The sequence below is a fragment of the Callospermophilus lateralis genome, chromosome 5, assembly GCF_048772815.1.
Source record: "Callospermophilus lateralis isolate mCalLat2 chromosome 5, mCalLat2.hap1, whole genome shotgun sequence".
Taxonomy (NCBI): domain Eukaryota; kingdom Metazoa; phylum Chordata; class Mammalia; order Rodentia; family Sciuridae; genus Callospermophilus; species Callospermophilus lateralis.
In genome coordinates, this window is record NC_135309.1 from 34,531,600 (window position 1) to 34,545,274 (window position 13,675).

The 13,675-nt window shown below is 34.4% G+C and overlaps 2 protein-coding genes across 8 annotated transcripts in view; one reads left to right on the plus strand and one right to left on the minus strand.

The window, feature by feature from the left end:
* The window catches only part of Rapgef6 (Rap guanine nucleotide exchange factor 6), a 214,685-nt gene that overhangs the window by 119,275 nt on the left and 81,735 nt on the right, over positions 1-13,675 (minus strand). For all 7 annotated transcript variants that reach the window (XM_076856438.2, XM_076856440.2, XM_076856436.2 and 4 more), the window contains exon 6: positions 8,400-8,543. In XM_076856438.2, coding sequence (XP_076712553.2) covers positions 8,400-8,543 — 144 coding nt within the window. The remainder of the gene's footprint in view (positions 1-8,399; positions 8,544-13,675) is intronic.
* LOC143399043 (diphthamide biosynthesis protein 3) lies at positions 4,733-5,270 on the plus strand. Its single transcript, XM_076855756.2, has one exon. The coding sequence runs from the start codon at positions 4,807-4,809 to the stop codon at positions 5,053-5,055; it is 249 nt and encodes an 82-aa protein (XP_076711871.1). The 5' UTR covers positions 4,733-4,806; the 3' UTR covers positions 5,056-5,270.

A 13,675-nucleotide genomic window follows, 5' to 3' on the forward strand; every position in this document is an offset into this window, starting at 1 on the left:
GTGACAAAACAACAACAATAAAGATACATTAAACTATATTACAGACTGAATGGACCTAACACAGACACTGACAGAGCATTTCATCCAATAACTGCAGAACACTCACCATTTTCATAAGCATATGGAACTCTCTAGAATAGAGCATATATTAGGGCCACAAAAGAAGTCTTAACATTCAAGAACACTGAAATCACATTCTATATCTTCTCTGACCACAGTAAAACAGAACTAGAGTATGTCAAGAAAAATTATAAACAACTTAGCAACGCATCTCAGGGTCCTGGGGGGTTGGGATAGGGTGAAAACAACCCTGAAATTAGAAGGAAATAACAAAGATCAGAGAAGAAATAAATGAAGTAGAGATCAACTGAATAAAGAGTTTTTTTTTTTTTTTGGTACTAGGGATTGAACTCAGGGACACTCAACCACTGAACTACATCCCCCAGCCCAATTTTGTATTTTATTTAGAGAGAGTCTCTCCAAATTGCTTAGTGCCTCGCTTTTGCTGAGACTGGTTTTGAACTTGTGATCTTCCTGTTTCCCTCAGACTCCCAAGGTGCTGGGATTAAAGGTGAGTGCCACCATGCCCAGTAAGGGTTGGTCTTTTGAAAAAACAAAAGTCAACAACCCTTTAGCTAGCTAGATTAACCAAGAAAAAAAAAGAAGCCCCAAATAAAATCAGAAATGAAAAAAGAGATGTAATAATTTATATCACACAAAAAAGAGCATTAGGAATTATTATGAAAATCTATATAACAAACTGGAAAACCTAAGAGAATGGATATATTTTTGGCCAAAAATGACCTAGAAAAATTGAATCTAAAAACTTTTAACAGACCAATATCAAGTAATGAGATTAAATCAATAATAAAAACAGCTCCCAACAAAGAAAAGCCTAGATTCAGTGGCTCCATTGCTGAATTTTACCAGATATTTAGTGAAGAACTAACCACTCCAAAAAACTGAAATGGAGGGAACCAATCTGAATTTAGTCTATGAGACCAGCATCAGCCTGATACCAAAACCAAATCAGGTGGCAATAAAAAACGAAAATTTTTATATCCATATCCCTGATGAACATGCATGCAAAAATTTTCAACAAAATACTAGCAAATAAAATTCAAATCACATCAAAACATCACTTAACCACAATCAAGTTAGATTTGTCCCAGGGATCCAAGGATGGTTCAACATAGGACAATCAATAAACATTCAATATCTCTTCACAATGAAAGCCAGGAATGAGCCAGGCATTTTAGCTCATGCCTGTAATTTCAGCTACTTGGGAGGCTGAGGCACAAGTTCCACAGGTTCGAGATTAACCTGGGCAACTTAGTAAGATTATGTTTTAAAATCAAATTTATAAAAGAGCTAAGGATGTAGAGCACTTATTTAGCAAATGTGAGGTCTTAATACAGCACTGCAAAGCAAAACAACAACATACTTCTGAACAAGTATAGAAGAATCATACCTCAACATAATAAAGGGTGCTATGACAAACCCATATCCAAATCATAAAGAATGGAGGAGGGGGGGATGCTGAAAGTGTTCCACTAAACAATGATGTCCACCTACTTTCACTGATCTTATTAAATAGTTCTAGAAGTTTTAGCCAGAGACAATTGGGCAAGAGAAAGAAATAATAACCATATTCAATAGAAAGAAGGAAGTAAAATTATTCTTATTTGCAGATGATATAATTCTCTACACAGAAAAGCCTAAAAGTTCCACCAAAAGACTATAAGAATAAGTGAAATTAGTAAAGTTGTAGAATAATTAAAAAAAAAATCAACATACAAATAAATAGTATTTCTATATATCAATAATGAACTTGTTGAAAAAGAAATCATTAAAGCAATCCAATTCACAATAGTTGTAATTTTTTTTAAATACCAAGGAATAAATTTAACCAATGAAGAGTCAGACCTTGAAAATAAAAATTATAACGCATTAATTAAAGAAATTGAGGAAAAGATAAAAAATTAGAAAGACCTCCTATGTTCGTATATTAGGAAAATTAATATTGTTAAAGCCCACATTACCCAAAGCAATTTACAGATTCAATGCATTATTTCCTATCAAAATACCAATGACATTATTCACAAAATTAGAAAAAAAAATCCTAAAATTCATATGGAACCATAGAAGACCCTGTACAAAAACAAAACAAAACAAAACAACAACAACAACAACAAAAAATAAAGCTGGAGGTATTATAATATCTGATTTAAAGACATATTACAGAGGGGGTATGGAGGTAGGAAAGGTAGAGGAATGAGTTGGACATCATTACTCTAAGTACATGTATGAAGACATGAATGGTGTGACTCTATGTTGTATACAACCAGAGATATAAAAAATTGTTGAATATATGTATAATATGAATTGATAAACATTCTGCTATCAAAAATATCAAATTAGAATAAATTTTAAAAAAGACATACTACTGAGCCACAGTACCAAAACAGGATACTAATGGCATAAAAACAGAAAATCTATATACCAACGGAAAAGAATAAGGTTCCCAGAAATAAATTTATGTAACTACAGCAAATTAATTTATGTATTTTTGTTTGTCTTATGTTTTAGTGGTCCTAGGCATCAAACTTAAGGCCTTACACATGCTAGGTAAGTGCTTTACCACTAAACTAACCCCAGTAAACACTGATTCTTGATAAAGGCCGAAAAACATGATGCTGGAAAAACTGGATTATCTACAGGCAAAATACTGAAAATTGTTCCCTAACTCCTGCTCTGTATAAAAATCAAATGAAAATGGATCAAAGTATTAAATGTAAAACTGATATTCTGAAACTACTAGAAGAAAATGTAGGGGAAACATTTCAAGGAATTAATATATCCACTGTTTACATCTGACCTTAAAAACAAGCAACAACAACAAAAAAATAGACAAACTGGATTACATGAAATTAAAAAGCTTTTATACAACAAAGCAGATAATCAATAGAGTGAAGAGAAAACTTATAGAATGACAGAAAATGTGCTGACTACTCCTCTAATAGAGAATCATTATCCAGAAAACATAAGGAATTCAAAATATTTAACAGAAAACTAAAAACAAGTAATTCAGTTAAAAGATGGACCAAGTGATCTAAATAGGTACTTCCCCAAAGAAAAAATGCCAATGGCCAACAAATGTATTTTCAAAATGCTCAATAATCATTAGCCATTAAGGGAATGCAAACTGAAACTACAATGAGCTATCATCTCACCCCAGTTTGAGTGGCTATTATCAAGAAGACAAAAAATAACAAATGCTGACAAGAATGTAGAGAATAAGCAACTTTCATACCATCTTTGTAGAAATGTAAATTAGTATAGCCATTATGGAAAACAGTATGGAGGTGCCTCAAAAAAAAAAAAAAAAAAAAAAAAAACAAAGAACAAACAACAACAACAACAACAAAACAGTATGGAGGTGCCTCAAAAAACTAAAAATAGATCTACAATATAATATAGCTATCCCCACTCTTGGGTAAGTAAACAAAGAAAAGGAAAAAGGCATACCAAAGAGATACCTGTATGACCATAACCCTGTTCACTGTGGCACTATTCCCAATAGCTACGATATGCAGTCTCAACCTAGGTACCAAACAACAGGTGAATGGATAAAGAAAATGTTAAACACACACACACACACACACACACACACACACTAGAGTATTATTCAGTCATAAAGAAAAATAAAATCCTTTTTTGCTGCAAAATGGATGGAACTGGAGGATTTGATTATCTTCAGTGAAATAAGGCATGTGGAAGCTAAAACAGTTCATCTGAATGTAAAATAGTAATTGCTAGAGGATGAGAAAGGTGAGGGGAGAGTGGGTAAAAAGTGGGCAGATAAACAGTGACTGGATTTGATCAGTGCATGAATGCTATTAATATGTACAATTAATAATGTTAACCAAAATTAAATGTGTTTTAAAAATTTAAAAACTAGAAACAATTTAAATAACCAAATATTGGAAGCCAAATAAATTATGGCAATCATTAAGAACAGCATTGGGGCTACAGTTGTATTGTGTCTCAGTGGTACAGTGCTTGCCTAGCATGTGTGAAGGCAATGGGTTTAATCACATAAAATAGCATCACATAAAAATAAATAAAAAAAAAATAAAAGTTTTAAAAAAAATACTGTTGGATGTCCAGTGTACTTCACATCATGTACAACCACAAGAATGGGAAGTTATACTCCATGTGTATATGTCAAAATACATGCAACTGTCATGTATGACTAAAAGGAATGAATAAAAATTAAAGGAAAAAAAAAAGAATAGTGCTGGGGGCTGGGGTTATAGCTCAGCAGTAGAGTGCTTGCCTTGCACTTGTGAGGTACTGGATTTGATCCTCAGCACCTCATAAAAAATAAATAAGACAAATAAAGATATTGTGTCCATTTAAAAAAAAAGTACTGAAAAAATAATTTATCACCATTCAAAGATGTTGAGATTATATATTGTTTAAAAAGTTACAAAACATTATATATTTTAAGTTTTTGAAAGTTGTGAAAACAAACTACATGCTGAAAAGCCTTTAACCAAAAATCTATAAAATGTCATCAATGGTTATATAACTGGACGGTGAGAATGTTTTTTAGTTTTTAAAATACAGACAGAAATGTGACTGTAATAAGGTAAAACAAGACAGTGATACGAAATTTATTTTATAAAGAAAAAAATGGTGGTGGTGACGGAGCCGGGTCCCAGCCGGCTTTGGGGAAGTTTCACCAACAGAGGCATTGTCAGACGGCTGGGGCACCTGCCCTCTGCCGGCCCCAACGACCCCATGGCAGTGTTTCACGACGAGGTGGAGATCGAGGACTTCCAATATGACGAGGACTCCGAAACGTATTTCTACCCCTGTCCATGTGGGGATAACTTTTCTATCACCAAGGAAGATTTGGAGAATGGGGAAGACGTGGCAACGTGTCCTAGCTGCTCTCTCATTATAAAAGTGATTTATGACAAAGATCAATTTATGTGTGGAGAAACAGTCCCGGCCCCTTCAACCAACAAAGAATTAGTTAAATGCTGAAGAAACCTTCAGGAATCCACATCCTGAACAGTTGAGAATGAGCCCAGGTGGAAATATCAAATGCAGAGTAACTGATTTTTTTCACGGGGACAACTGTTTTGTGGTTTGCCATTCTGTTACCGTGTGGATCTTTTCACCAACTGCTGAGTTCATCTTCAAATAGAACAGTGAGCCCCAGATAGGTCATACCTGGATTTCATGTTTAGGATGTTGAATTGGAAGCATTCTTAATTATCCATCTGAATTTAAGATAATTTTATATCAGTGCTTTCTTTCCCTTATACCTTAAACCTAATTCAGTATCTGATAACAGCATCATCTACCTCAGTCATTAGGATTTCTTAGTTTAAAAGATATATTTTTAATTAGTAACCAATATGGTTAAAATTAGCCCTTTCTTTGAAATTTGACATCAGCTTTATTACTCTAACTTAAAATTTGTTCCTTCATCAGTACTGCACTTCCAGTTCCCTCACCAAGCCAGTCTCCCCAGTCTTGCTATTATTAGAATGTTCAGGTTCTGTTCAGCATGTTTTTTCTGTTACACTTCATGCACAGAGTTCTATTGTGGTAGTGAATAAGGAAGGTTAGTGAATAAGGAAGAAAAATCTACAGTGAAATGATTGAAGAAATGGAGAGTCCTTATGTTCCTTAAAAATCATGACAAGATTAAAAAAAAAAAATCAGAAGGAAGCAAAGTTGTTAACAACAAGAGGAGTTAAACATGCCAAATTAGTAAATGAATGCTTTAACTATTTTACCAGATCAAAGCACATATTTTTGTATCTTGATTTTTGTTTATTTTCTGATAAAACTAATGAAATTGCATTTCATAGAGAGGTTAATGCCAAGTCTCTGTGGCGAGTTCCAGTGCTTTTAGCCTATCACAGTATTGTGTCACTACTCCTAAAAAGTAAAGCATCTACAATAGAGAATGAACTTAAAAATGGGAGGCCTGTTCTGAATAAATATGTCCATGTGGACACATCTAATAAGCCTCTACAGCATGCAACCAAACCAAACATGCACTCCTACAAAGAAATGTTGCTAGGGAGTAAGAGAAATATATGAAGATAGACTATTAGTCTTTCTTTGCTAGAGTGCTGAGAGTAGCAAGAAATTAGAATCACAAGAAAATTGGAAAAAATTTCCATTATAAACACAACTTTGCTGTCTATATGAAAATGCACCCATACCTGGCAAGTTGTTTTAGGTATGGCTCCTGCAATTAGAAAAGCTTCTTGGGGTATGAGTGTTCTATACTGGTTGATAAATAAACTCACACAATCTTTGGAAGTTTAAATTAAAACAAGTGGACTTAAAAAAAAAATCTGGCATTAGCATGGCTGTATTCAACCATTAGGCTGAGACATAACAAATCAAAAATTATATGCTAGATATACTTCGTACATTATATGGCATATTTGTGACATGATGAGAAGTCTCACTGCTGCTTGGAACACTGTCAGCCCAGAAGTAATCCACACAACTTTGAAAAGCAAAGTGACTGCTCAGATGAACAGAGCAGGATACAAGTTAACTCTAGTGGGCAGTGACCTGCAAAGAGAAATGAACTGTCTCAACCTCATTTTAGATGGTACTAACTATATATAAACTTTCTCTGCTGCCAATGAATTTCAAGCAAGAACAGACATCCTTGGTGTGGGTCTACTGTGAGCATAGAACAGGAAGAAAATTTGCCCAAGTTTAAACATCCCAGGAGAAAAGAAATACAAACAGCATTGGCAGTCAGTGATTGTTGATAATGCTGCAATAATAGGAATGATTTTGTTTTAAAGCAACTGTGTTTAAGTTTGAGAACTATAACAGAACATAACAAGAATTAACTGTATAGTAAGCAGAAAGTAAAACCAAGGTTTTTCAGGTATGATTGGAGTTCTGAGTGATGCTTGTGCCTTATTTAGCCCCACAGACATTTGTGGAGCACCTCTGTGAACTGATTTAATCCAATCTCTGTCTGATTAGCTCTGGGGTCTTGAGACCAGGCCAGTGGATCCCTCACCTGTACAGGTATAGGAGATGGGATCAACGTTTTCAGCTATCAGTTCTCATTTCAGGTGTGGGGGATTGCCAGAATGGAAAGGGCAATTGAAACCTTGATAAACTCAAAACTTCTGAATCATGAATTATAGGGAAACTCCCAATTTCATCAGCGATGTTACCACACTTCTGAGTTTGAAAATTAAGTCGGCTGTTTGAAGGATCTGCGTATACTTTATATATTAAAAAGCATTTTCCTAACTAAAATGCACAAACATTTTTATAACTACATATTAATTTATTACCAGGATAAATTGTATTGGCATGCTAAATAAAATCTGATAATTTAAAAAAAAAATGGTGAAAAAATTGAAGGAGAAAATGAACCTTGGGTAGCTCTGAATGTGGTAATAAGTTTTTGAACTGGTATTATTTACTATCAAAACCAGAACACATTAAATCAATGAAATGAGGCAAACATGAGAAAAATCTTTAGAAGTTGCTTTAAATTGAATACTTATTCCAGTAAACAACTATTTTAATCATCTTTTTTATTCCTAACACAGAAAGGCAACATTTCTGTTTCCAACAACCAAAAAGATACTCTTAGGAGTTCTACCAATCATCTATTCCTCCAAAATGAACCTTTATTATCATTTAAATAAAACAAACAAAAGAGGAAAAGAAATCAGGACTCCTTGGAAAACTGATTCTATGTAACCACCTCCTGAAAACCACTCATGAATTTATTTATTCTTGGATTATCCTTTATTTCTTTATCTAAAACACAGCAGTTAAAAAAAGAAGCTATCTACAATTACAAAATTTAAAGACTTCTGAAGAAACAACTTATATTTTTCTGGTATTACAAGTTAATATTTCATCTGCTTTTTCTTTTTTTAATATTTGCATTTGAAAACATACCTTCAACAATTGTATATTTTGACACTAGTATACTTTGCATATTTGTCCCACATTTCAAGGGAACTATGTCTTACAGCATTAAAAAAAGAAAAAAAGCCTCCCCATTTTATTACCTGAATTTTCAAATAGGATTCTGATCTATCTACACCATATTCAAGCAATAAAAAGAAAGATCACAAATGTGTCAGAAAATTAACAACTTTTCTGCTTTAATATTTGAATAAAAGCAAAATCAAAACCAAGATTCCCAGATAATATTTCTGATTTAATCAAAGAGAAGAATTTTTAAAAATTATGTATTTGCCTCCCCTTTTATTTACACATAGAGACTAAAGTGTTGATATTATCAAAAATATATAAAAATTTCACTTCATATGGAAAATAAATAAGTTTCATGAAACATCCCCAAATATACTCACAGAAAGATAGCTGTTAACATCCCCATCATCAGTTATGGTTTGGCGTTCTCCTCTGTAGTTTATTTTCCGAAACCTTCGTCGAGACTGTCTGGCAGGAATTTCTCTTTGTAGAAAACTATCTTCATTATCTTTAGAATTCTCTACCTGAAACACATGTTCACATTTCTGATTAAACACCCAATTTTTCCATGTTACCGACAGTCTATGAAGTCTTATCAGGCTCATAAGGAATCTTCATTTACTTCTGGCAATAAACTGCCTCAAAAAAAAAAAAAAAAAAAAAAAAAAAAAGTCTGTATAGGACAAAGCTCATGAGTTCTAAAAGATTAAAGACAATGTTATAAAAGATCAGGAGACCACAGTTTCCTTCCAGGAAATAGTCTCTTGTGCACATAAACATATATCCTCTAAGTAAAGTCACTTACCAGAAATGAAGGCTGTTAACTACACCTACACATTCAATAATTACAACTTCTAAGTCAACCTAATTACAAATGGCCTGATGACATACATATTTTACTTAGCAAACAATCATGATTATGATTTACAGTGATATGCTGAAAATCAAAAACAAAAACAAGTTACTCATTATTCTTTGGTTTTAACTGAGTATATGACAACAGCCAAAAGTAAGGCTAGCATCTTTTAATAAAGGAGCACAGTGGTACATGCTTGTAATCCCAGGTACTCAGGAGACTCAGGAAGGAGAATGGCAAGTTTGAGGACAGCCTTGGAAACTTATTGAGACCCTGTCTTAAAATAAAAAGCAAAAAATGGCTGGGGACATAGCTCAGTGGTAGAGTACCTCTGGATTCAATCCCAAGTACAGAGAGAGGGAGACAGAGAATAAGAAAAAACCAATTGGTGCAGCCAATCTGGAAAGCAGTATGGAGATTTCTTGGAAAGCTGGGAATGGAACCACCATTTGACCCAGCTATTCCCCTTCTCGGTCTATTCCCTAAAGACCTAAATAGAGCATGCTACAGGGACACTGCTACATCGATGTTCATAGCAGCACAATTCACAATAGCAAGACTGTGGAACCAACCTAGATGCCCTTCAATAGACGAATGGATAAAAAAAATGTGGCATTTATACACAATGGAGTATTACTCTGCATTAAGAAATGACAAAATCATAGAATTTGGAGGGAAATGGATGGCATTAGAGCAGATTATGCTAAGTGAAGCCAGCCAATCCCTAAAAAACAAATGCCAAATGTCTTCTTTGATATAAGGAGAGTAACTAAGAACAGAGTAGGGACGAAGAGCATGAGAAGAAGATTAACATTAAACAGGGATGAGAGGTGGGAGGGAAAGGGAGGGAGAAGGGAAATTGCATGGAAATGGAAGGAGACCCTCAGGGTTATACAAAATTACATACAAGAGGTAGCGAGGGGAAAGGGAAAAATAATACAAGGGGGAGATATGAACTGCAGTAGAGGGGGTAGAGAGAGAAGAGGGGAGGGGAGGGGAGGGGAGGGGAGGGGAGGGGGATAGTAAAGGATAGGAAAGGCAGCAGAATACAACAGACCCTAGTATGGCAATATATAAATCAATGGAAGTGTAACTGATGTGATTCTGCATTTGTATACGGGGTAAAAATGGGAGTTCATAACCCACTTGAATCAAAGTGTGAAATATGATATATCAAGAACTATGTAATGTTTTGAACAACCAACAATAAAAAAAAAAGAATAAGAAAAAACCCTAACATTTATATAGAACTTAAAATTAGTCAGCATATATACTGTGTGTATGTGTGTATAAAATACCGTATAGCTCACTCTATAGCTCTCTAAGCAGATACTACCATTTATAGTTTACAGACAAGCAAAATAAACCCCCAAAAGATTAGTGACTTTCCAGGCTTACAACAGTGATATTAAAGTGCACGGGCATGAGGTCTATTTCCAAAGCTTATGTTGTTGAGGCAAGACTGCACTGCTTGTCCAATCACAGACTAAAGAATAGTTTTAAAAATGAACTATTTTTAAAGGGTATATTGATATCAAGATATACCTTATAATTAATCTCATATCCACAGGTGACAAATGATGATTTCAGTTTTCTCCCACAACTACTTTTCCTATTAATGTCATACCTCTTGTTAATATTACAAAATATGTCCTAGGCACCAAAATGCTATCTAATCAACATTCCCAGCTTACCTGGTTGTTTTCCAAATCTTAGGCCCAATCACTTTTCAATTATCAATTCTTTTGTACAAGCCCCTCCTTCATTTCCACTATCACTATCCCTTATTTGAGTCACTTCAGTCCTGACTATCCCTAATTGGTGATTCAGCTGCTGGGATTCTCTAATTCTATTCTGCATGGTCAGATAAGTCACCCAGATCATTTATCATTAGTGTCAGGTCTGCTGTTTTAAAATACTTCAATGGGACTCTAATGTTTACCAAATAAACTTTAAATTTTCATATTTGATACTCAAAGCTACGCACACCTCCACAGCGCCCCCCGCCCAACCCATGGAATACTCATGACTTTATAATATATATAACAACCTTGGAAAAGTTGTTCTCATCTTTCTCCCCTTAAAAAAATACACTGACATAAAAACTTTAATGATATGCAAAACTTCCCAGTGATTTCTCAGAAAGAGTTGAGTCTACCCTATTCTGTTTTAGGTTTTACTCAGTTTTGGGAGGCTGAGGCAGAGTTTAAGGGTAGTACCAGATAGGTCAATACTACTACTCATGTGCCTCTCCAAATAAAGAGCTTATATTCTCTCCTGTCTAAGTAACAGGTTATTTCCCTCTGTATCTTTATATGCCATCAACTGGACACTACCAATCATTTAAGGTACACCTCAATGGCCATTTCTTCCACAATCACAAAAGACATTTCTCTCCTCAGACCTTGACTGGCTCGGTCTATGCACATACAGACTTCTTATAAATGGTATTTATTTTAGGCCTTTGAAAATGCTGCCATTACTTCTACCCAAAACCCCATTCCTTCTCTGCTAACTTATTGGTAGCCTACATGTTATTCATTACCCACTTCAAACAATCCATCCTCTAACTCTAGGATGGTATTTCCCCCTCTAAAGCACTAAGCATACTCATCACATTATTTAAGAAAACCTCACTAGCAAGATAACAAGTTCTCCAAGGCAACAACTGTATTATATTCACCTTTGTTAATTTAATACTATGGGTTTGCAAAAATGCACATCACATTAAGTCCCCATGTCTTTTTAAATATGTGAAATTTGAAAAGAAATATGTGTAAGTTCTGGAAATATGTATAAATTCTTCAAGAAATAAACTGGCAGGCCAGGTGTTGTGGTGCACACCTGTAATCCCAGCAACTTGAGAGACACAGTGAGGAGGATCACTTCAAAGTCAGCCTCAACAACTTAGCGAGGCCCTGTCTCTAAATAAAATATAAAAAAAAAGAGCTGGGGATAGTCTCTGTGGTTAAGTGTCCCTGGGTTCAATCCTGGGTAACAAAAAATCAAAGCCAAAGCCAAATAAACAAAAAATGGATATTTCCCTTAAACTTATATTCACAGCAAAACCCTCCAAAAATCAATGAACCAAATAAAAATTTTAACACCCCCCTCCCAAAAGAGAACAAAACAATGTGCCAACTGAGATGTTTACCAACAAAAGAGCTTCACTAAATAAATTCAAAGGGTGTCTTAAAAAATGAGTTCCCAGGCTGGGGTTATAGCTCAGTTGGCACAGCACTTGCCTGGTACATGTTAGGCACTGGGTTCGATCCTCCACACCACATAAAAATAAAATAAAGGCATTGTGTCCATCTACTGGACAAACTATTTTTAAAAATGAGTTTCCCGTAAGTAAGGTCTTGACAACAAAAATTAAAAGTAAAATGCCAAATACATAATTAATTATGAACAACTAATGACTGTATAAAATAATAACATATGGCAAAATTTGTGAAATTAATAAAGCTAAAATACTGAGCAACAGAAATCATATTTGAGTATTAACATTAAAGTCTTAAATTGTTGGCTACTACTAATTTCAGATATTTTTAAGTAGGCATTTAAAAACAGCCAGAAGTAGTATTAAAGGAAAGACCCATACCCTATTTCTAAGGTGGAGAAGAGAAGTGGGAGAAAAGAATTTACTATGAGAGAGAACAAAAGCAATATGAGGCAAAAATAAAGAACATATATATAGCATATAATGTGGCAAAGTAAATAGAAATCTATCAGCAATCAGAATAAACATGAATGTCTTTCCAGGTTAAATATTAATCTTAAAATGCAGAAAAAGAGGGAAAAGACATTAAGTATAAAGGTGCACAGAATCCCAGTAAAGAAAATATGACAAAAAATATAAGAAATTAAAATAACAGGTTAATATCTCACTAAGAGACATGACTCCTAAACTTGATTATCTTTTTTTATGGAGAATGCAAGGGTAGTTTGTTAGAAAAATGTGTTAAATTATTACACTAAAAGATAAATAGATTCAGACATAATTATCTTAGAAATGCAGAAAAGTTTTTTTTTTTAAAAAATAAAGTCAGAATCCTTTCCTGATAACAATTCTTAGCAATATTTTTTGATACTGAAGTTAACCCCTTTAGGTTATTTCGAACTTTTGACAGAACACCAATAACATATGCTATTTTCTTGCTTTCTAACATAAAAAAAAAAAAAAAAATCTCTCGAAGAATGTTATTATAGTTTGGATGTGAGGTGTCCCCTAAAAGTTCCCACGTGAGACAGTGCAAGAAGGTTCAGGAGAAATAACTGGGTTATAAGGGTCTTAATCCAATCGATGATTTAATCCGCGCCTCCCCCCCCATTAACTGAGTATTAACTGAAGTGCTAGGGTATGGCTGGAAAAGGTGGGAATTGGGGCGTGGTTTTGGGTATATATTTGTATGTGGCAAGTAGATTCTCCCTCTGCTTTTTATTCACAGTGAGCTGCTTCCCTTCCCCACATTCTTCTGCCATTCAGTCTCACCTCAAGCCCAGAATAATAAAGCTGGCTTTCTATGGCCTAAGCCTCTGAAACTGAGAGCCCTCAAATAAACTTTTCCTCCTTTAAAATTGTTCTGGTCAGATACTTTAGTCACAGCAGCGAAAAAGCTGATTAAAACAAAAGACAGTGCCTGCCTATTCATAAGTATTTGATTCCTGGAGGTCTGTATTCACTTAGTGGCAGAATGGTACTTATTCACCATAACCTAGGCTCTGTATCCACTAGGAATAGTTAAGTATTTGGTCATCACTGCTTCTAAGCTTTTGTAATGTAAACAGCCCTTAAGA

Bases quoted from the DNA above. Each gene is read 5' to 3' on its own strand.
- LOC143399043 (XM_076855756.2), top strand. From the start codon at position 4,807: ATGGCAGTGTTTCACGACGAGGTGGAGATCGAGGACTTCCAATATGAC.